Source organism: Chamaea fasciata, unplaced genomic scaffold (assembly GCF_029207755.1).
Source record: "Chamaea fasciata isolate MVZ Bird 193981 ecotype frontalis unplaced genomic scaffold, bChaFas1.0.hap1 SCAF_3, whole genome shotgun sequence".
NCBI lineage: Eukaryota > Metazoa > Chordata > Aves > Passeriformes > Sylviidae > Chamaea > Chamaea fasciata.
The window spans coordinates 54,847,158-54,868,806 of NW_027094088.1; the positions used below are offsets into that span (position 1 = coordinate 54,847,158).

Sequence of the window (21,649 nt, forward strand, 5' to 3'; positions counted from 1 at the left end):
TGATTCCAATAGAGGTCTGCAGCAGTGTGTGCCAGAAGGCAGCTGTTTGTGCCGCGGTGGGAAAGCTGGGCACTGCACAGCTGGGAGCCGCACGGAACTGACAACTCCTGTCCAAAAGAGCTAACATTTCAACTCCATGACTGGGGGTAACAGATGGGTCGAGACGGGAGACGATGGAAACAGTGGGATACTGGACAGTCTCAAATCCCAGCTGCTTACCCACTCTCTAATATCGCCAAGTTAAAATTTCACAGTCTTACTGTCACAGCAGAGTTTACTCTGTTTCTTCCTCACTGACGAAGAGGAGCAGTGGGACATTTGTGCATGCGACAAAAGGGTTTCAGGCTGGAATGTGCTGCTGAACCAGATAGTGTTGTGATAGACATGGTAAAAACTCATGTTTTCTTCATGTTTCCTTGCTGCATGGAAAAGCGTTTGCAAGGCCGAGTTATGTGCTCAGTGCTAGGGAATGGCAGAGTCTGGTATGCCTGGCACACAGTCCTGGAGGTCACCCCTTTAACCTTCGAGAAGAGACTGACACTGAGTAGGGGCTTACATGGGCTTTGGAGGCGGCCAGGACACATTTCCTGTGAGGAAAGCGCGTCTAAGGTGTAGCTGATGGCTTAATGCAGCTCACAAGAGAAGGCAGCAAAATAAAAGTAAACTCTTCTGGTGAAGCAGCCTCCACACCCAAGTACGCTTTAAAGCGGGGGATTCAGAAACAAAAACCCCAAATGCCAATACGGGGACAAGCGTTGTTCGAGGCACTCTGCAGTTGTTGCTAAAATTGCCCCAAGGTTGTGACTCACACGGAGCCACCACCGAAGCGGGGTGCAGCGCCTGGCCGCCGCTCCACCCCGTGGCCCGCCCGCCGCTCCCGGGGAAGGATGCCGGGCGGCTCCCGAATCACCGTCTCTCCGGACCTGTCGGAGCGGGAACCCCAGCCCAGGAACTTTTTTCCCGGCACTTTCGCAAGCACGAGACCGGCCTGGCCCGGGCGGGACAGGGCACCTGGGGGCGGAGCGGCAGCGGGGCGGGCCCGGCCGTGGCCGGCGGGAGGAGCCGGGCCGGGGAGGAGGTGGCCCCGAGCGGCGCTGCCGGGATGGGAGCGTGAGAGGGGGCGAGTCCTCGGCCCGAGGTGCTGCGGTCTGTCGCGGGGGCCGGTACCGGCGGGCTCGGACACGCCATGGAGCCGGTGACCAGGTGGAGCCCGAAGCAAGTGGTGGACTGGACTAAGGGTAAGAGGGAGCCGGTCCTGCCGTCTGGGCGCCGGGGGAACTTTCCGGCGGCGCGCTGGGGGTGCCCCGCTGCCGCCGCGGCTCCTCTGCCCGGCGGGGCGGCTGCGTGGGCGGCGGGGGGAGCGCGGCCTGGGCCAGCGCCGGCCCCGGCCGAGCCCCGGGGCTCCCCGGCATGGTGCTCGGGAGCTGGCGGCTTCCCGCGCCCTCCTGCCGGCGCTCCTCCGTGCCTGCTTGTGCCTGCTTCGCCCTGCGGGATTTTCGGTGTTTTGGTTGTTTCTTTTTCTGACACTGGGAAAGAGAAAGTTTTGCAGCGAGACTGGCTGACTCGAGGTCCGTGTGTATATATATATATATATATATATCTGCAGTGGGGTCTCTGCTCATGGCTCAGTCCTCTTCTCCCTGTGTCCGTCCTGGCCAGCCTGATTGCATGGGGAAGGGGTTATCGTGCTCCTTCAGGCAGGTAGGGTCGTGGAATCACGGAGTCGATCAGGTCGGAAAAGTCCCGCGAAAGTTAACTTTCAGCTTCTCAAGCGAAATCCATTCACGTTTCGAAAGAACTTCAGGTTTATGAGTTAAGCAAGAAGTTTTTAAACTAGCTCAGCTAAGCAAGAACTCTTTATCCTGTTCAGCGATGATGGGACTGAAGCGCTGGGCTCCCGCTCGGAGAGGTGAATAGCGTCCTCTTCGTCCCCCTGTCTGTCCGTCCATCCCTCCCACCCCTCATCTCTCGGGTGTGTGCTTGTGTCTCTCCCTCTCCCGCCAGCAAAACCATCCTCCTCTACTTCGAGGTTTGTTCGCAGTGCTGACAGCAGCGAACGCCTCGGCGGGTCCGCGGTGTGCCGCCCGCCTGCCCCAGCCCGGGGGGCTCCGGGGGGCGGGAGGGCTGCGGCGCCCCGCTCCTGCCGCGGGCATTTCGGCAGCGCTGAAACACCGGGGGAGACCTGAGGGCAGCTTCGACCTCGTGTTGGCATACTCCGCTTGGATGGACCCTGCGAGTGCTTCCCGAATGCCGACCGGGGTGCTGCTGTCGCAGGGGAATGAATCAAAAGGGAAGTGGAGCTATGAGTTAAAGGAGGGATTTATGACTTCTGGAGTGTACGTCTCTTTTTTTTTTTTTTTTTTTTTTTCTCTTGCAGCATTACGTTTTAGTGTGATCCTCTTTGGTTACATAAAGTATTTTCGCAGGCTTAGCTGGAGTTTAAGTTGATGAGAAGTTGGGAATGTTTTGGGAGGTGAAGGTTTGCCCGGATTAGGAGCGGCGTTCGCTCCCAGCAGCCATTACTGCCGTGCCTCGGGACCATCACGCTGCTTGGACTGCGTGCCTGTCTGTGGTCAGCGCTTGGCAGCGGCGCGGCTCTAAACTGAAGCAAATTTGGAAAGCAGACTCGTGTTTGCAGACAGCAAGAGATGGATACTCCCAGCTCTCCTGAGCGTGAGCATGTGCCTAGAGGGGCCGGTGCCAGTGAGGGACTGTCTAAGCAGCCTTTGTGAGGAGAGAATTCCACAAAAACGTGCTGTGAAGTTATGCGTTAACATATAAATAACTTCCCCAGAAAGATCTCTCTTTTTTTATGCTTGGTATTGGTTTAAACAGGAGTGCATTGTTCCAATGAAATAAGCCTTTTGCTTTGGCATGTGGAATATTTATATAAAGCTTTTCCCTCATTGTGTTTTTTCTCTTGGGTGCTGAAAGTTTGTTGCCTTGACAGATGAAAGAGTAAACGTGCTAATCATTTAAAAAGCCTTTATTAATCTTAAACATGCTTGGCTTCCTTTCTTGCATAATTTATTTTACGTGCAGGTTCCTTGAACAGGTAACTCTTCAGCTGGACCCTCAATTAGCGTTACGCAGAATAATCTGAGGGCTGACTGTAGTTGGGAGATGGATCTTCTGACTAATGCAAACACGTGTACTTTGAAATGTAAAGGAATAGATTAAAGGCTGCTGGTGACTTTTGTTTGTGCTGTTGTTTTTCAGTTTCTAGGTAAGCGTTGGACTTGTTCAGTACACCGTGTCATTTTATGTCACTCCCTGCATGACAAGACTGTAATAAAGAAATGAGATGTGGAAGATTTTTCTTTATGGTTATTCTTTCATCTCTGCACATGAAAATAGACACTTTAATAGCTAGCTAACAGCCTTAATAGCACAATGTTCCATAGTTTATTTTCAATCTGAAATAGTTATTTACTATGTAGTTCACAACCACTGGGTTTCATGTTTGACCAAGGCCAATTTAATTTTACCTTTTGAATATTGCATTTAATTCTCAAGGTTAGTTTTATGAAGCAAGCGGCTGGAGGGGAGCTAATGCTCTTTGTTTTCTTGCACATGCCTTCTGTGAGAAGTGATGCCATGATCTTAACTGAACTGGGGAAAATTGTTTGTCTGGTGATATCTGCTGCCAGTAGCTAGTGCTGTGGTGCCATGGAGATGTATTTTAGGAGCATGACGTAAAAAACTGCTGGGAGTTGCCAGCTTTCTGTGGGGAGATTGGTTTTGCAGATTATGGTTCTTACTTATACAATGATAGAAAATATCTTGGCAAAATGTAGAGATTGGTGGAAATAAGTGATCCGACTCAGTCCATTTTAATGTTCAGTGTGAAACTGAGAATATTTGTTCAGGAACATTTCCCTTTCTCTTCACACACCCCCCCACCCCCCCAATCAAACTTTGATAAATTAAATTTTTTAATGACTTTTTCAAACCAAAAAGAATCACAGAAACTTCCCCTTTTCCATAAAACAAACTCCTCAAAGCAAAATCCCAAAGCTGTCCACTGCTGGACAACTTATTTGTTATTGGTCAATTTACCTTTTCTTTTTCTTTTTCTTTTTCCTTTTTTTTTTTTTTAATTGCTTGTAAGTAACTTTTTTAAACAAGGTAACTTTTGTTCTGAAGAGTTTTGCTCTAAGATTTTGAGTTGTTCAGCCCTTGGTAAATACTGTAAGAAGCATTTATCTAGAATTTAAAATAGAACCTATCAAGAAGAAGTAAGCTGCACATAAATATTTTTAGATATTTGTAGTCAGGTTTTAAATAAAAAGTGCTCTGTTCATTGTTACCAACTACAGCTGATCCAAAACACAGTTGCTTGTCTGCTCTTGCTAATTCAGACTAGAATGCTGCTATTTTTTGTGAACAAGGGTGTTTTTTCTGGCACGGGGCGCTGTACTGGCAATCGCAGGCTATGCAGCTAATAAGAGCTGGTCTAGTTAAACTGAAGCTGCAGAGGGAGAGTTGTGCTTTCATTGCTAGCGATTTTCTGTGTACGTGAATGTTTCGCAAGCTTTGACCAAGGATGAGATAACTTTTTAGCTACAGCATCAATGTTTGAAAATGATCTGATTTTTTTTTTTTCTATAAGTAGCACCTTGGTTTCTGTCTGGAAGAAGTGATAGTGTAGTTTAAGGTTTCTCTTGCAGCACAATGAATTCAGATAGCATTTAGGGACTATATTCAAACATGAAAAGGTATGTATTTGCCTAGGATGCTGTGTTGATTTATTTGTGCCTGAGCTGGCATGGAATTTATGCTCTTTGAACAATATTGTCTGCACTGTTTCCTAACTCTGCTGAGAAGATATGTTTGGGGTTTGTTTCTCTGGGTTGTTTTGAGTTGATCCTTGTCGTGGTACAGACTAACATCTGGATAGTGTTGTAGTTGACCTGTGATCTTGCTTTTGTGCAATGTAAGATGCTTGGCTTAAAGTCTTCACCTGTATATCGTAGCACTCTTGTGTGCCTGAGTTCCTCAAGAGGTATTCCTAGAGTTATTCAGCTTGTTGCAGGGCAGGTGAGTGGCCACAGTTGTTGCAGCACATCTGCAGTACACTGTATAAAAGTGGCTTAATTTTACTGGCAAAACTGATGGTATGGTGAAACTTTTTCTGGTGTCAGAAGCCCCTGACTGCTGGAAACTCCTCACCTAAGGTCCTTCCTCAAAAGATGTGAGGAAGAGGAAAGCAGCGTTTGGCATAGAGCTCCTGTGTGAGAAATGTCACTGTCGTCTTAGAGAACATCACTGTTCCTCCTCTTTGTTTGCTGCAGCCTGATCTGTCTCTTCCCCCTTTCCCCAGGCTTCACATACTTGTGTGAGTTGTGACTTCAAGCAAGATTTTACTCGGTAAAGACAGTTTGAGGTGCTTGTGGTTAGAAGCCTCTGTTGTTGGGAGGCTCCATTACAGTCTGGCCTTTGTCACTGGAGCTGTAGACTCAGCTGGCTGAGGATCAGGCGTCTGCTTCAGGCTCATTATTGCGCTCCAGGTTCAGTTATTCCCTTTCTCAGTAGTTCATGGACATTACTTAGTCCTGCATATGTCATGAAGTACTCAGATTTCCATTCCTGGTAAAGCTGTTGGGCGACTACATTTATAGGTATGTCTGGGAGAAGAGGGAGAAATATGCTAATTTATTAATAGTTAGCAATTAATTGTGAGGGCCTGGTGTTCTTTTTTTAGAGCTATCTTGCTTTCCCAGGGAGATTTCAACAAGGTCAGTCATGTTAAGTGTGTGTGCTGGGAGCTGCAAACCAGAGCTGGATTTTAGAACAAATTATGAGTGATGCTTAGCACTGGAGTTATTTTTTAGCTTTTCTTTTAAGGCACTCTCAAGTGAATGCCATTGTGTCCAAGTTATTTGGGAAAATCTAACACTTAGAAATCCCTAGTTACTTTGTAGTATAGGTGTATTTTGCTTTCAGTGAGGAATAGCAGGGAGAGTTGCCCATGCCTGGGATACAGAAGAATCTCTTTCCTCTTTCCTAACCTTTTCTTGGTTATCTAAAAACACTCTGTATGAGTGTTAATTAGATCAGAGAATGGTATTGAATAACCATTCTTTGCACATCCAAACTTGCCCTTAATATTTTACTAGCAAAAGGAGGAATATACAAAATACATCTATTTGTACTTATTTGTGGGCTGAAACAAAGTAAAAACTTGCACAACAAGTTTTGTACTACTGCAGTTTCCAAGTTATCCATGCATTGTTGCTTAGATGAATGAAAACGTATGAAAACATAAATCAAAGTTTGCCTCTGTGTTCATCTGTTTAGATCATGTTTTCATGGTTTTTGCAGTGTTGCACTTTCTTGAACTGCCTGTGGGTTGTGATTTTTTCCCCTTGATCTTTTCGTATTCATAGTCAGCTCTGTTTATTTGCCATTAAATTGCTGTTCAAACTACTGTAACCAAACATCAGAAAATCTAAAAGTTGAATGCTGTCAGCATAATGTCTGGAAAAGCAACATTTTAAAAGTTAAAATCACAATAGACATTAGTGGAAAGTTGGTTGTAACTTTATAGAATGTAGTGTAACTGCCTAGTTAAAGGTGGAGAGGTTGGCCACTGTGCATGCTGCTTTTCTCCTTCTTTCTTTAAAACTTGAGGGTCGTATCTGTTGTTGGAGACTTCTATAGGGAAAGCCTCATTTTTGATGGAATATTGCTTGGGCATCAGGTTTTCAGAATTCTTGTTATGTGTTCCTTTCTTCCATGGAACCCTGTGTTTTCAGCTTGGAAAACTCCTTGAACGAGAATCATGCCTCTCTTTGTGTTTACACTCGTTAGCGCATTGCAAGAGCTACAAGGAGACAAAGTACCAGGCACTGGATAAAAGTGTATGTTTAAATTTGCCATGATGATTTGTTTTCTTTGTAAAAGACCCCCAAAAAAGCTTTTTCTCCACATGTGCTACAGGATGAATTGCAGTTATGAGTGGTGTGTGAATACAGCCTATTATCAAGTACTCTGTAGTATGTGGGGGTTTTGGGTGGTGTTTGTTTGTTTGTTCCTTTTTGTCTCTTAAATCAAAATTTCTGAATTGCCTGGTTTAAGTCAAGGAGCTCCTTCCAAGCATGTCTAACAGATGGTCACATTTAGGGAATTGCAGAAGAGGTGGCAAGACTGCTCAGTTTTTGGTTTGCTCTGTCATCTTAGTGCAAGATTTTCGCTGATGCTTCACACAGAAGGCATCTTAATGAATAAGCCTAAACAGTGATTCTGATTTAAGTGAAAGATGTTGCTTTCCATTGTATATTTTCCATAGAAGTGATACTGTTCTAAATTTGCACCTTATCTTTGCCGAATGATATCACACAGACAGGTCTTGCCTTCCTAGAGGAATGGTGTATCTGCAATGTTTCTCTTTGCTCTGTCCTCCACACACCCCAAATAAGTCCTGTCAAAAGGAGGGAGGTAGTGAGGTACTGATGTTGGCAAGGCACATTTGAGGAGAGGAAAGGAAGGGTGGACAGGAGTTAATTGAACTGAGGTCGCTGTAGCAACCTCACACATTTATGGGAGTTCTTCAGGCCTCAGCTGCTTGTGGTGATGGGGTAGCTCAAGATTTTAGTGTGTTTGCTCGCAGGGCTGCTGTAAGAGATAGGAGATTCAAATAAAAATGCTGTTTGACAGTGGGTCTCTGACTTATGTTAGATCTGGTATAGAGTCTTTGTGTCATTTTGGCCCTTGTGACCAGAGTGGGATAACTTTGGAGTCTGTCATTCAGGTCCCTGTGCCATGACTCTTTTGCATGAGGAAATTGCCTGTGGGTTTCTGTGCCTGCCTCCACCTTTTCATTGTACAAGCAGTAACACTTCACAGCTTGGAGGATCTGCAGGAGGTGCACTGAATCAGTCTGATCTGTTTTGCTGGCTTTAAACATTCATTACCTATTAAAATTGAAATTTATGGTATTATGAAATGTAGCTAATTTTCCTTAAGCATCACACATGCTGGACAAAACCAAGCACCTGTGTTTGATTTGGTGAGATCAGATCACTGACCTCTGTAACTCTGGTCTACAGTCATGCGTTCAGCACCTGGCTGAGTTCTCTTAATGCTGTATCAGTGCTGTGTTAAAGCACGGTAGTTTCTTATATGTGCTTCTCTATACACCCTTTAGAATGAAGAATGTTCTTTGTCACTGTAATGACAAAATAGTCTTCTGGACTGTTTCTTACACTAGTAGTTTGGTGTAGGTAAGCAAAGTGCATGGTGTGCTGTTGCAGTCAAAGCTTTGTGGCATAAATGTGATCTTATCTTGCACCTTGATCAAAGGAAAGAACTTAATTGGTGCTCATCAAGGGCTAAGGGTTCTGCTAAGCAAGTGTTGGTACAGGCTTCTGGGCTAATCATCCTGATGTCTCTGGCTTGGGTGTGCAAAATGAATGTTGCTTAGGTTGCCATCCTTTTATCATTGTGTTTATTTATCTCACAGTCTTGTTTTAGCCAAATGAAGTTGGCTGGGTGAATGCTTTATTAAAAGCTCTGCAATAAGCCCATTTTGTCTTTAAATAAAAGAGACCTTCTCTGGTACAGGTGCTTTTCAAGCCAGAAGAGAAGGACTCAAAGTTTAGCAGGAGGCAGAACTCTGTACCTGAACAGGTATCTCAGCACTGCTGAGGTGTGTGCTTGGCCATGCAGGTGGAGAGGGAGAAAGGAACAAAAAGAGATGGAGACTTGCTTCCTCACACTGCCCCCCTCTTAACAGAACTTGCCCTAAGTAGAGGACTCTGAGAACAAGTTCAGACATGCCTGAAGAATGTGGCCTGAAAAACATGTGTAGTGGATGGAGATGTGCCCAGAGAATATTGCAGAGGAAAAGTGGGAAGCTAGTGAAATATAGATACCTGCTCTGACTTGAAACTTTTTTTTTCTTCCCTCTCTGTCTGGTTCTAGTCAAGATATGTATTCACTGCTTCTCTTGCATCCTTTGCAAGGTGCTGGGTTCTGTTTGTGTTCTGTCAATTTCACCAAACAGAATTATAAAAGTATTATGGCAAAAGTTACACTTAGTAATTGTTGACATTCCTAAGGCTAGCTGTAATGGAAACTTCGGAAGAAAGAGGAGACAAAAGATAAAAATGCTGTAAATTCTGTACATTTGTAGTCTTTTTCATCAAGATTTGTAGTATTTCTTGTGGTATTTGGACTTCAGTTTTTACCAGAGGCTGTAATGTTATACCTGTTGTGAAATATAATCCCTTTGTCAACATAAAAGCTTTGTAATTGTTTCCTTGTATTTCAAAACAGTTCGTCTTTTCTCTTAGCTATATCTACATCACACTATTTCAGTCAGTAACATTAGATAAATAATTCTCTATGCGATTGAAACAAGCACTTGGAAATCAAACCTGCCAATAGCATTTCTATATCTTGCTGGTTTTGGTTTTGTCTCCTCATAACATGTCTTTTTAGACACACCATGGTGTATAAGTTCCAAGTTTGTTTGCACCTTTGATGTATAAAATTATCTCTTCCAACAAGACAGTTGGACGATCCCATTGAATGTGGCCATGGTACCAGTAGCAACAATATGTGCCAGTTTTTATTGTAGTAAGATCATTACTGTCTTCTCGAGGTCATGCATTTAGAAAGGAATTCCAGCTCCCAGTACAGTCAGTCATGTGCTAGACATCTTTGGAGACTTTTGTTGGGCTGCCTTTCATGGAAATGATAGTTTCCAGGATTGTCAGGTTGTATGCACACTTGCAGGTTTGCTCAAATTAATATGACTTGGTTGTTGCAGAATACTGAATGGACTGTGTGGTTTCTAACACATGTATAGTTGAGCATAATACATGTAAATCTTATTGTCCAATATCATCCTCAATTTTCCAAGGGTTAAGAGAGCATTGAAATGATAGTCGGAAACTTAATTATCTTTTGTGGCTTTACTGAATTGTATTTTGCTCTTTATTATTCTCCCTGTCATTGGGTGTTCTCAAATATGTGTTAACTTCTGAAAACTAATTTTCTGTTAAGATTTTAGCTACTTTCATTCTGCCCCTTATCCCCCTAGCAGCTTTGTTAGCCGTGTATGCATGCGCCTTCCCGTGAGATGCTTCTTGCTCCTAGGAATTATGCACTGTCAGGAAGTTGCACCAAAAAGAATTGTACTCTAACAGATTTTTCCCAAAAAAACCCCCAAAACAAACCCAAACCAAACCAAATTTAGCTGTTAGGAAGAGGTAAATAGCCATCAATCAAATTGTCTGACTTCCTGACAAGTATCTGATGGTGCTTTGCTGTGGCTTAAAAGTATCAGGAAGACTTGTCTGGAGCTTCAGCAGAGGGTCATAAATCCCTTGGCACCACCCCACTAGGAGGGTAGAATATCTGCTCACACTCTTGCCTCTTCATCATGAAAAATGAGGATGTCAGATGGACTGGCTGAGGAACCTGTAGGACTCTTCCCTGCTCTCTCCTGTTCTACTTTCTGTTTAGGAAGGTGGTAAGTCTCCTGGTCAGTTTAATGGTATTTTGGACTTGTCTATGATTCAGACAGAGCCTTCAGCTTTGCTGCCGATGATCTTAAGATACCTTTGGCTTTGCTATGATTGGGGTGTTGCACTTGAACTCTGAGGTCTCTGCTATTTAGGAAGTGGCATCATGACTAGGGCTGAAAGATACGAAATAATGAAAATGGGTCAGACAGCTAATTGTTTTAAGCAATTGCATTAGATGTTTAAAGGGATTATAAAATTATGGAGAAACTCAACGGTTTGGTGTTCGACTGCTCAGTTGATACCCCTTGTTTTTTGACCCAGTTGTGATGTGCTTTGAAATGCCTGTTGTATTGGGTGCCTCAGGACGGTATCCTGGTTCATGGAAGGCACTCTTAGGGGTGGGTAAAATACGGAGTAACTTTTAAGAAGATAGAATTCCTGATGGAAATGTTGCGAGGCTTTCAAAATGAAGTAATTTATGCATCTAAATAATGACAGCATTTCCTAGGAGAATCCAGTAGTGACTCCTGGGGTTCTGCCTGTGATGGAAAGGTGTATGCACCATCAGCATCTTTCTGTTAATGTCGTGTCATTCAGCTTGTCATTCATCAGCAGGTGCTGATGGCTGGCAGTTCTCATGTGACTGTACTTAATCCTCTCTGGTGACTGTCAGACTTAAGGTGCTAGGCATCCGCGTTTCGTAACGAGTAGGAGGCTGTCATCCCAAAGCGTGGCTATCTGGCAACTGCATCAGCTGTTGCCTTGCAGCAACTCCCCGACTTGCTCATGGGTGGGACGGTAATCACAGTGTTTGCAGGGGTGCACGCACAAAGGAGAGGAGGGTGTGAGTAATGGACCTTGCTGCAATCAGCCCAAACAGTTCCACACGGTGCTGCCAGAAGCACCAAACCAGATTAAAGGGATCACCCCATTTCTTCTTGGGAGACAAGAGGCAGGCGGTTTTGCAATGGTTGTTTTTTTTTTTTTTTTTTTTTTTTTTTTTTACCACTGTAGGAGCAGGCAACAGAGTGTTAATTGCCTGAGTTCAAGAAAAGGAGCTCTTGTGACTAATGAGCTGCTTCATCCACAAATACCTTGTAACTTTATAAAAGGCAAGCTCTTAATTGTGTGGTGGCTGTAGGGCATCAGGGGTTGTTGCTTCCTATTAAGCACATAAAGTTATAAGGCACACCAAGTTCATATGGTGGACACACAAGCAAGTAATGTAGAGTGTACTGTTGCTGCTTTTGGAAAGTGAAATAACTTTGTGCTTGACCTGTTGAAGGACAGTATTTATTTTTAGGGCCAGCAAAGACCAATGATGAGTAAAAAAAATATTCTTGCTGCAAAGATCTTGACTTATTTTCCCTATGGAAGGGCCATAACCTACTACAGCTGACAAGGCATGGAAGCAGTCTCCTTAGGAGGCATGCTTTGAAGGGGACATTGTTACCTGCAGTCATTGTGTAAATGCTGTGATTAATATTAATGTTGCATGTGATTCAATTCTGTACTTTCATTTTTTTCCTTTGGAAGTGTAATTATCTATGCTGCTGTGAAGTTCTTTACAACAATAAATAGATGAGCAGAGGCTTGGTGATGAGATATATGTATGGGCTGATGGAAGCCCAACTCCAGATAAAATGGAGTGAAGGTTGGTTTTTGCCTCCAGGTGGGATGGGTTGTTTGTTTTTCAAGTTGGGTTTTGCTTTGCCAGGAAGTTTTGCTGTGTAGTTCTCTCTAAAGGCTTCCCTTGCTGGGGGTTTTGGCATAGAGGTGGGTAGGGGTATGGCCTGTTCCCTCTATCCATAAGGTCTCCAGGCCTGAGCAGTTTACTGTCTAAGAACAGAGACTGAGGAGATGCTGTTAGCTCTGGCTTGCAAGTAAATACATGCTTTTGGTTTCTGTGGCTCTCATTCCAGCATCTTTTCAGCAGGATTCGTGTGTGTGCATGAGATGGGTAACAGCAGTTGAAGTTTAGTGTCTGCAGACCAAGAGGTTGATGACAGTTTTATATCTCTTAGAATTGAAAACATTGGGCGAAAATAAATGTCTTTCATATTTCACATGAAAAGGGTGGGATATCTAGAAAGTAACTTTGGGACTTGAAGACTTCTATGTTGCCGTGTTTATTATATTCTTATAACATTCTCCTGTGGATTGCTTACTTTTGAGACACTGCTACTTCTGTAGACTTGAAATAAACATTAAGAGGAAAATAATGCAAAGAAATTTTTGGTGCTTGATGCAGTTGAGGCAGTGTGGCTGTCTAAAGGTCTGTTAAATGGTTGCTTTGGGGTGAATGTCTGCAAAGAAAACTTTCAGTAGTAATTTCTTATCAACTTTACTGTTTTGGCTGTACTTCCCTTTATTCCTTGTATTTTCCTGTTAATGTGATCTTTCCTAGATGATATTCTGTCACGCTGGTCTTGCTTGAGTAACTTGTCACTTACTTGACATTACTTACTTGTCTCCTGGCTGTTTTACAACAGTTTTCAGAGGTATTTGGACTTTTTTTTCCCCATCATAAAGAAGATGCTTATACATGTGACAAAAGGCAGCAATCTTTTTTATTGAATTGTTTTAGCCCTTGTATGGAGAGCCCTCATTCTTTTCTAGCTAATGGTAAGCAGAAGACAGGAGTGCTTGGTGGCTTCTCTGATGACAGCTTGCAAATGAGTTGTTCACAATTTTCTGCTTAGGGGGTCTCTATTACTGGTGCAGAGGGCACTGCTGGAGTTGGTGGGTTTCCTGCAAGTTTTAGTAGGGAGAATGTGGGGAGGGTGTCACTCTCAGTAGCGGTCTCAGTTTGGGGATGTGAAGCCAAGTCTGCATAAACAGATTAATGTGTGAGATACTTTCTTTGCTGTTTCAATAACTTCTAAATATCACTAATGCCTTTAATTTAGAAAATAATACCTCCTCACTCCACCTCTGTCCCCCCTTCTCTTCCCTTCCCCCACCATTTCCCACCGTGTGTAAGGACGTATTGATTAACTCGGGTGTAAATAAGGTCACCACAGTGCTGTAAGGGAAACTAAAGAGTGATCAAACAAGCTTCCATAAATCACCATCTTAAAAGTTCATTTCCATGAAGTTAACAAATGGGGGCACTCCCAGGGGTTAAAGAGGTTCAACCTGATTGCAGATTCTGTCTTCCCTCGCAAAGTAGCCACCAAAGTATTACTTCTGAATTTATGATTCCAAGTACTTTTGGCTCAGTGAGCAATTTCTTATGATTTGGAAGTTTGAAAAGAGATTGCTACACAGTACTGACCATGTGGCAGATTGACTTGCAGAAGTCTGATCTGAGGACTTGAAGAGGTTATTTGATCTCTTTAGGTAGCTTGGAAGTAAGGCTCTGTAATACATGAGATGCAGTATGCATCCAGGAGGGAGGCTACTCAGACAACTTGAAGCTGGTCAAAACAAACAAATAACTGCATTTAAATAAAATGTTTGTTATTTCTAGATTACATATAATATCTTTTTATTAATGGGCAAACATCTGCTTACAAGTTTTTGCACCTTCCAGTTTCAAACAGCCCTTATGCCCATCAGATAACATTTTTAAAAAACAATGTAAATGTTAGGAATAAGTGTCCTGGCTTCTTCCAAATCAGTATTTCAGGGACAAGAAAAGCATTTAAAATTTTACAATGCTTATGAAATATAACTTACTCTTCTTTCTGCCCCATTCTTCAAGTATAATGTTAGTCACCTACAAGACACTCGGTTTCACACGTAACCTTGCGTTTGCTGCTTCTCATTACTTATATTCGTAGCACTGATTTGCCAAAAAATCTGAGCACTAAAGAGAATGCTTGATGTGTTTCTTTGAGAGTAATGCTATTTGAAATGTAAGTGCAGCAGTAAGTAGGAGAAAAATAAGAAAATGTCTAGGTGACCCTAAGAACAGAAATTGGGGAGGGGAGTATACGGCGTTAAAAAAACAGGTGTAAAAATTATTGCAGCCATTTTTTTGGGACCACATCTGTATCCATCTGTATGTTTCTAGCCTGTTTTCCACCTGTTTAATGCAGCAGGATGACAGTAGGTTATTTTTGGCATTTAAAGTAATATTATAGGTTCAGCATCAGGGCCTTATTGTGAAAGGTTTCATGAAATCTTCCGCGTGCGCTCATTCACACCTCAGGGTGCTCCCAAGCAACTAAATTGTGTCAGACATTACAAACACAAACCATTTATGGGATTTTCATCCCTTCATGCATCTGTTTTGCAAATACAGAACTCAAAGCTTTAAGGGGAGATTGTCCACTTAATAATCTCTTGGAAGAGAGGCTGTTAAGTGGTTATGTACCACTTTCAAAAATGTTATCCGATCCATCCAGCCTTATTTAAAATCCAATTATTTAGAAAATCCTTCCCTTTGGTTACTATACAGCAGTAAAGTGGCTGATGTGAATTTGGCATAACTGAAATAGAGAATAGTTTTTAGGTTGCAGGAGAAATAAGGTGGATCAGATCAGCCACTGGGGTGGCACATTTTCTCCATTGAATGGCTTGAGGGTTTTGAGAGGTATCTGCCAGTTTGTGCCTCTTGTAAGGGTTTCCTTTATCTACCAGTTCATGTTCTTTCAGCTGTTGAGTTTGTGTTAACTGACATAAGCATGGGAATGATGTTTGGTTTTTTTTAAACTTTAATAATTAGTTGGTATGAAAGCCATCCCTCATAAAAAAGTAACCTACAGAGAAAATGATATTTTGCTAAAACAAGCTCTAAATGTAACATTGTTCTTAAAATAAGAAAAACCAAACAAAAAACTCACACAAAATAATACAAAACAAAAGAAACCCCGCCCAACTGTGTAGTGGCTCAGAAAAATCTGAGAATGAGGAAACATTGATTATTCATAAGAATTCAGTGGTGCCATATAGACAAAGAGAATAATTAAATGCATGAAAATAATGAACTGAAAAAGCACTGCTTTGAAGAGTCAGTAGGTGAAAGATTATATAGGTGGAAATACAGGTAGCTCTTCTCCTGAGGTTACCTCTCTGTGAAGCAGAAACACTTCCTCTTTCAGACACTTTTGAATTTTTGACACCTTGAAGTTTCACTTTGTGATGGTGCTGGTGTAAATGGCTTGTTATTGTGAATGCATTAACCTTACAATTGAAATTCCAAGACTCTATAAGGGAAAAGACTAAGTTGTCCACGAGTGTTCTTATGTCTGCTCCTGTGAAACTTGTTTGAATTTGGTTGTGAATTACTTTTTAGTAACTTTTATTACTTTGTTGTAATAATGAAGTTAGGTAAACCAGAAAAGTAAAATAGTAAGAAGCTGACTTTTTGTAAGTTTAGCTTCATATGTCTGCTGCTTGGAAAACTGGATTGAGAAGATGGGAGGGTTGGAGTGAAACCTTCCAAAGGACATACCCTTTTGTAAGGAGTTAAATTTTTGTTGTTGTTGTTGTTGTTTGTTTTTTTTTTTTTTTTTTACAAGCAGTGCAACCCTTATGTCCTATACCACACTGTATTCCTCACTGTCCTCTCTTTTGTAGCAATCACTGTCTTTTGTCCAATGTCCTGTCAATTATTAAAGAGTCTTATATTCCTTAAATCCGTGGTGCCAAGTGCAGTCCTGCCGCTGGTTTCCTCCCTGTATGGTGCCTATAATTCCCCAAAGCCATGCCTTAACCTGTGGCTTGTGTGGTGTCACTTGCTGCCAGGTGGTACACTAGTGTGCCAGGGATGGGTAATGTTATTTGCAGCATTTCTCTGGTGCCCTGGAATGCCTCCCAGAATGTGCTCAGATACAGCCAGAGCACATCATGAGACCCCCTCATCACCTGTAGTTTTCCTCACTTCTGCTTTGGACCTGGAAGGTTTTCTGACAAGGGGCAGGTAGTATGGTGCAGGTGCAGGGAGGCTGGATCAGGAGACCCCACCGAGGTGCCTTCCAACTGTTCTGTGATGCAGAAGTGAGAAAGAAGGGGACCAGGAGTGTTGGAGAGAGGAATGAGACAGACAGTGGGAAGAATGAGACTAAAGAGGTGGTCTTTAGCCATACATCATGAACTACAGACTGAGTCCAAATTCCGTAATTTCCACAGCTTCTAGAGTTTTTGCCTCTGGAGACTGAAACAATTTCCTATTCCTGCTATGGATTAAGCTGCAATATGTACTCTGCAATATGTATTCCACAATATGTATTCAAACAATAAAACAAAATTAAATTGTTTCCCTTAAACAAAAAAACACAAAACAAAATAATCTGGTTCTTGTAATTTTGTGAATGACTCCATAGCTAATATTGGAGCTATTTTATGTTCAGTGCTATTATACTTCTGCAAGCAAAATTGCAGTGTTTTAAAGACTTATTTAGAGTAAAAAATGGTCCTGTAAAATGTGTGTGTTAGAATAGTGGTATTAAAAAGAAACCACGCAACAAATTCAGCATAGTTGTGTGAGCTGGAAAATTCTGGGAAATGTATTTCCTCTGTGGTTGCATTGATTTAGTGAAAACATCTGTATCTGTTAGTAGCAGCAGTAAGATTTCTTTTGGGCTTCTCTTTGGAGCTGTTAATGGGTGTGAGGAAATAACACGTCTCTAAGTGGGGTCTGCAGCCTGTCTGGTGAGGAGCGTGTGGGGGGGTCTCAGAGTGCACCGGTCAGGTCTCAGATAGAGGAGGTCTCCTGGTCATAGTTGTGCCATTTTTCTGCTGTCTGTCCCCCACCCCCTGCATCTTTCTGCCCTTGTGTTTGGCAGTAACTCCACAGCAGAGATGGCAGGCTGGGTTGTGTCCTCCTCTGTGTTTTTCCAATTTGCAGCCCATTACGCTGGCTGAAGCTGCTGCTGAGCTTCTAAAGTCCTATTGCAGTAGTCGAGGCACAGACATCGTCGCGTCTTGCCTTCTGCTTGCAACATGTTGATGTTACATGGCTGGGACAAGCCTCTTTGGTGCTGTGTGGGAGCTTTACCTCAGATTTTGCTAAAAGTGAGTTGGCAGTAACCAGCTGTACATCTCTTTGTGCTACCTGGGATCCTGTGAATCTTTTGAGGTTGTGTTGTCCTCCTGCATGAGGTCTCCTTGCTAAGAGAGTGAGTCAGGGTGCTGGAGCAGCCTGAAGCTGAAATGGCAATTGTCCTCCCACCTAGCTGCAGAAGGGGACAAATGCTGTGGTATGCCCATGGGTGCTTTGCTTCTGCAGCAGTCATCCTGTATGCTCTGTACAGGAGGCAACACATGGTGGAGGGGATTGATTCCTTATAAAGCCAAGCACTGTATGGAGGGAGGGACAAAGGCCTTGTTTGTAGATTTTTCTCAACTGCAGCTTTCAATGGCCAGATACTACTGTGCTTTCATTCTTGCCAAAGCCTTACTTTGCATAGGCAGAGCTGTTATTTGCATCAATGAAGCAAAATAGTTTTTAGGTGAACAGGTCTACCGTGGCTGTAGGAGTTGCAGGGTCCTGTTTGAGTACAATTTAAAATGTCTTGGCCAGCATGTCTTAAAGCGTACTTAGTGTGAAAAAACAGCCTTAGTGGGCTGAGAAAAATGAATACTTGAGTCATCTGGTTTTCTCCACTTTTTGCTTTTGATTTTACCGCTTACTTTTTTTTTCTGCTGGAGAAAGACTTAGTGGTTTTTTGAGTTGTTGGGAAACAACTCGTGTGTATCCAAGAGGAGTGTGGTTTTCAAACCCAGGATGAAACAGATTCCCCAGATTGAAACTTTGGTGAAAGTTTCATTGTAAGAGTTTTGGCACAGTACGTGAGAATGGTGTGTTGTGTCACTATCAGTCTATAGGACATACTAATATATTCTGATGTATGTGGAACAGTTCTACATTCAGTGCATGTGTGAAATTAATGAAGCTGCTGTATGCTGATGTAATGTAATAAAGTATTCACTTCTGGTGATGCACTGTTTAAGCAGCATCTTTTGTTTATTCACCATATCGGTTACAACCCACTAAAGAAGAGAATTCTTTAGGCTGTAGCTGGCAGTTTTTAAACTCCTGTTGCATCTCTCTCAGTACAGGTGTTTATTTGGTTGTCTTTCTTGCCTCACATAATGTATGCAACTGTGAAGTCACACCAAGTGATTATCCTACTGTGCTAAAAGCTCTGTATTTGCTGACACTGTCAGTCATGTCTTCACCAGCAAAATGATTGTATTAGGTTGTGACAAACACTAGGTTTGGTTCACTGGGCATGATGGCTATCAAAAGTTTGCATGAATTAGTTCATGAACAATCTTTTTTTGTTTAAACCCCCCTTATTTTTTATTAAAATGTGCATTTTTTTCTGGCATTGCAGTAGTCTGCCACAATGTGCTGTTCCAGTCTCTGTGGGTTTAAAATATTTTTTGGGGGGGTATAAGTTGGATGCTAGATGTGATGGGAAAAAATCAGGGTGAGAAAGAATAGCAAGACCTGGGTCATACTGACTGAAGTGCTTGTGTGTCAGTTGAGAGCCATTCTAAACCCATTTAACTACCACTGTTTTAAATGCAACCGACAGACAATAGGCACACCTTTGCATGTAGTAGTACATTGGGAAAAAAAAGATGTTTTCTTGTTTCAGTTTGGAGTTTATAGTAGTTCTTAAATAATACTGGAGCAACAAATGCTGCCCAAATAAAAGGACCTCATTACACTCACAGCTTACTGCCATTGTATTTGGTTCATATTGCCTTACTTGTGCTGTACCCAGCAGGTGAATACAAGTTGCACCTTGCCACAAGGAGGATATTGTTTTTACTGTGAAGTGGGGGAGGATGTTGTCAGAAGTGTCCCTGAAGACATCCTGTGGCATTAGCTAGGAAGCTATTTGGGCTTGTCTGCCTAAAGCAGGTGTGTTCTCTATTTTAATGATGTGTTTGCATGCATTTGCTGAGTGTTGGCTTTCACTTTGTGTTCTGTTGAAACTAAGAGTGCCAGGTCTGTCTGTACAGAACATATGGGTATGCTCTGCTTCCATCTCAATCTTGTAACGTGCCAAACAAAATCTGTTAAAGCATGGAAGGATTGATTTTGCGGAATGTAGCTGGTCAGTGAGTGATGCAGTTGATTCTTAAAAGAGATAACTAAAGCGGGAGTGTTGCTCTGTGTGAAGCTACTGCATCATATGGAACTTCATCCCTAATGCATACAGAACATACACCAAGATCATCAGGAAAAAATAGTGTGCATCAGTTCTCTTCTTTTTTCATCCCTCATCTTTCTCTGGTCATGAGTCCTTTTCCTGATGGAGGCTGGGATTAGCAAAGAGTTACAGCTGAAATGCTGGCAGCAAGATATCATGCTGTTGGGTGTTTGAGTATGAACCCTTGTCTGTGGTTCCTGTTCTTTCTTGGAGACCCATTTTTTTTTTTTCCCCCCCAGGATGTGTTACTTGGGGTAGCACTGTGGAGTCTGACTGCCTGGGGCTGAGTGGTAACTCCTGAACAAGGGGGTGTCTCACCTCTTCCCTCTCTTTCCCAGGAGAGTGAAAATTTCACCTCTTGAAGCCAAATGATACTTAATGGCTGAATATTCACAGATGAGTCAGTCTCTTAGGGAAGTGGGTGATACCAGTGAGCCTGATGGCACCAAAGCCACATGGGGTTGTGGCCTAGGACCCCACAGCTTTGCACAGATACCCAATCTAGTTCTGCTGGTGAAAAGCGTCACTGCATGTGTATTCTGATACCTGCCTTCAAATTGGTGGGAATGTAATAAAACATATATATATATATATTATTCCTGGTATAGCCCACTTTAGTTTCTTTCTCTCTGGTTCTGGCACAGTGATCTATTTTTCAGTGTAGTGAAGTGTGTTTGACCTACTGTCTTCATGCTTGTATCTCTTTCATAAAAAGAACTTTTTTTGGTTAAACCTGTATGACGTTATGCTGTATTCCAGTTGTGTTTTTCCTCTTCCTTTTTTTCTAGATATGTGACATGCCATCACAACTCACTTTTCTGTAACATTACATTTTGATTTTGCGTTTAATTTGAAGTCTTAAAGCTATGTCATAATAAGGACCTCCTCTATGGAAAAGGTTAGAAATAAGTTTCTTTCCTCACCCCATTTTTTTAAATGAATTATCTGAAAAGGAGCTATTAAAAAGAAAGAAATGTCAACTCTACTTTGAGTTTTAGTTGAAATTTTGGGATTAAATACCATTAACTTCTCAGCTATTACAGAATTGCCTTTATCACTGTTTATTGTACACTACCATTTCTCCATGTCAAATCTCTTTTTGAATTTCTGATGCAAGTTCACTCATTGTCAACAAAAGGTACAATTTATAAATTAATTCACTCTAGCAATTTTCCATTTGATGTTAATATCTCAAGCTGGATTACTAAACCCATGAGAGCAGCTGTGTGATTCATGTGACTCACTGTGATCTATTTCCTAATATTACTAGGGTAAATTTTCCTGTATTTTTTTTAACCGGTCTGTAAAAGCTTTAGTTCTATCTTTGGCTTAAATTGATATCACAGTTCAGTATTAGTGTATAGCTTTTTCTTCTCCTCTACCTCCCCAACTCCAATTACTCTACATAGAGTTTCGCCTTTTGGGGAAAATCTTGTGTCACTATTACAGAAAATATTAAAACCCAGAGTAGCTTTAATGAGTGAAGAGAGACATTTTTCTTAAGTCTTAGAACAGGAACTCACCCTCACTGTGAGAGTGGTGAAGCACTGGAACAGGTTTCCCAGAGAAGCTGTGGGTGCCCCATCCCTGGAAATGTTCAGTGCCAGGTTGGATGGGACTTTGAGCCACCTGGTCTAGTGGAAGGTGTCCCTGCCCATTCTGGGGGTGTGCAGGGAGGTATGTGGAAATAGTTGGTCTTTAAGGTCCCTTCCAACCCAAGCCATTCTATGGTTCTAAAAGTAATTAAAAGGGAAGCTGCCATCTTTTTGGCAAGGTGTATGGCCCAGCTGTGATAGTCTTGTGTTCTCTGCTGTCTAGCTAAGTGTCCTGTGCAGAATGTTTGCACTGTAAGCGGAACAATGACACATATTTCCTATTGTAGGCTTCCTCAAGCCTTAAACCATCTCTTTTTGGGTTTGTCAGTGTTAGGCTTGACTTCTGCGGCACTTCCTTTCATGAAACTCTTCACCTTTCCCTGAACCTGTGTATGGATGTTGAACATTAGTTGCATACTGCTGTGTGAAGAATCACAATCACTCCTTTATTACTTGTTTGGAC

General features: G+C 42.4%; 1 protein-coding gene across 1 annotated transcript in view; it reads left to right on the forward strand.

Moving 5' to 3' along the window:
* The first annotated feature begins 1,097 nt into the window (after positions 1-1,097).
* The window catches only part of CNKSR3 (CNKSR family member 3), a 53,493-nt gene continuing 32,941 nt past the window's right edge, over positions 1,098-21,649 (forward strand). The window contains exon 1 of the mRNA XM_066179061.1: positions 1,098-1,238. Coding sequence (XP_066035158.1) covers positions 1,187-1,238 — 52 coding nt within the window. The 5' untranslated portion in view covers positions 1,098-1,186. The remainder of the gene's footprint in view (positions 1,239-21,649) is intronic.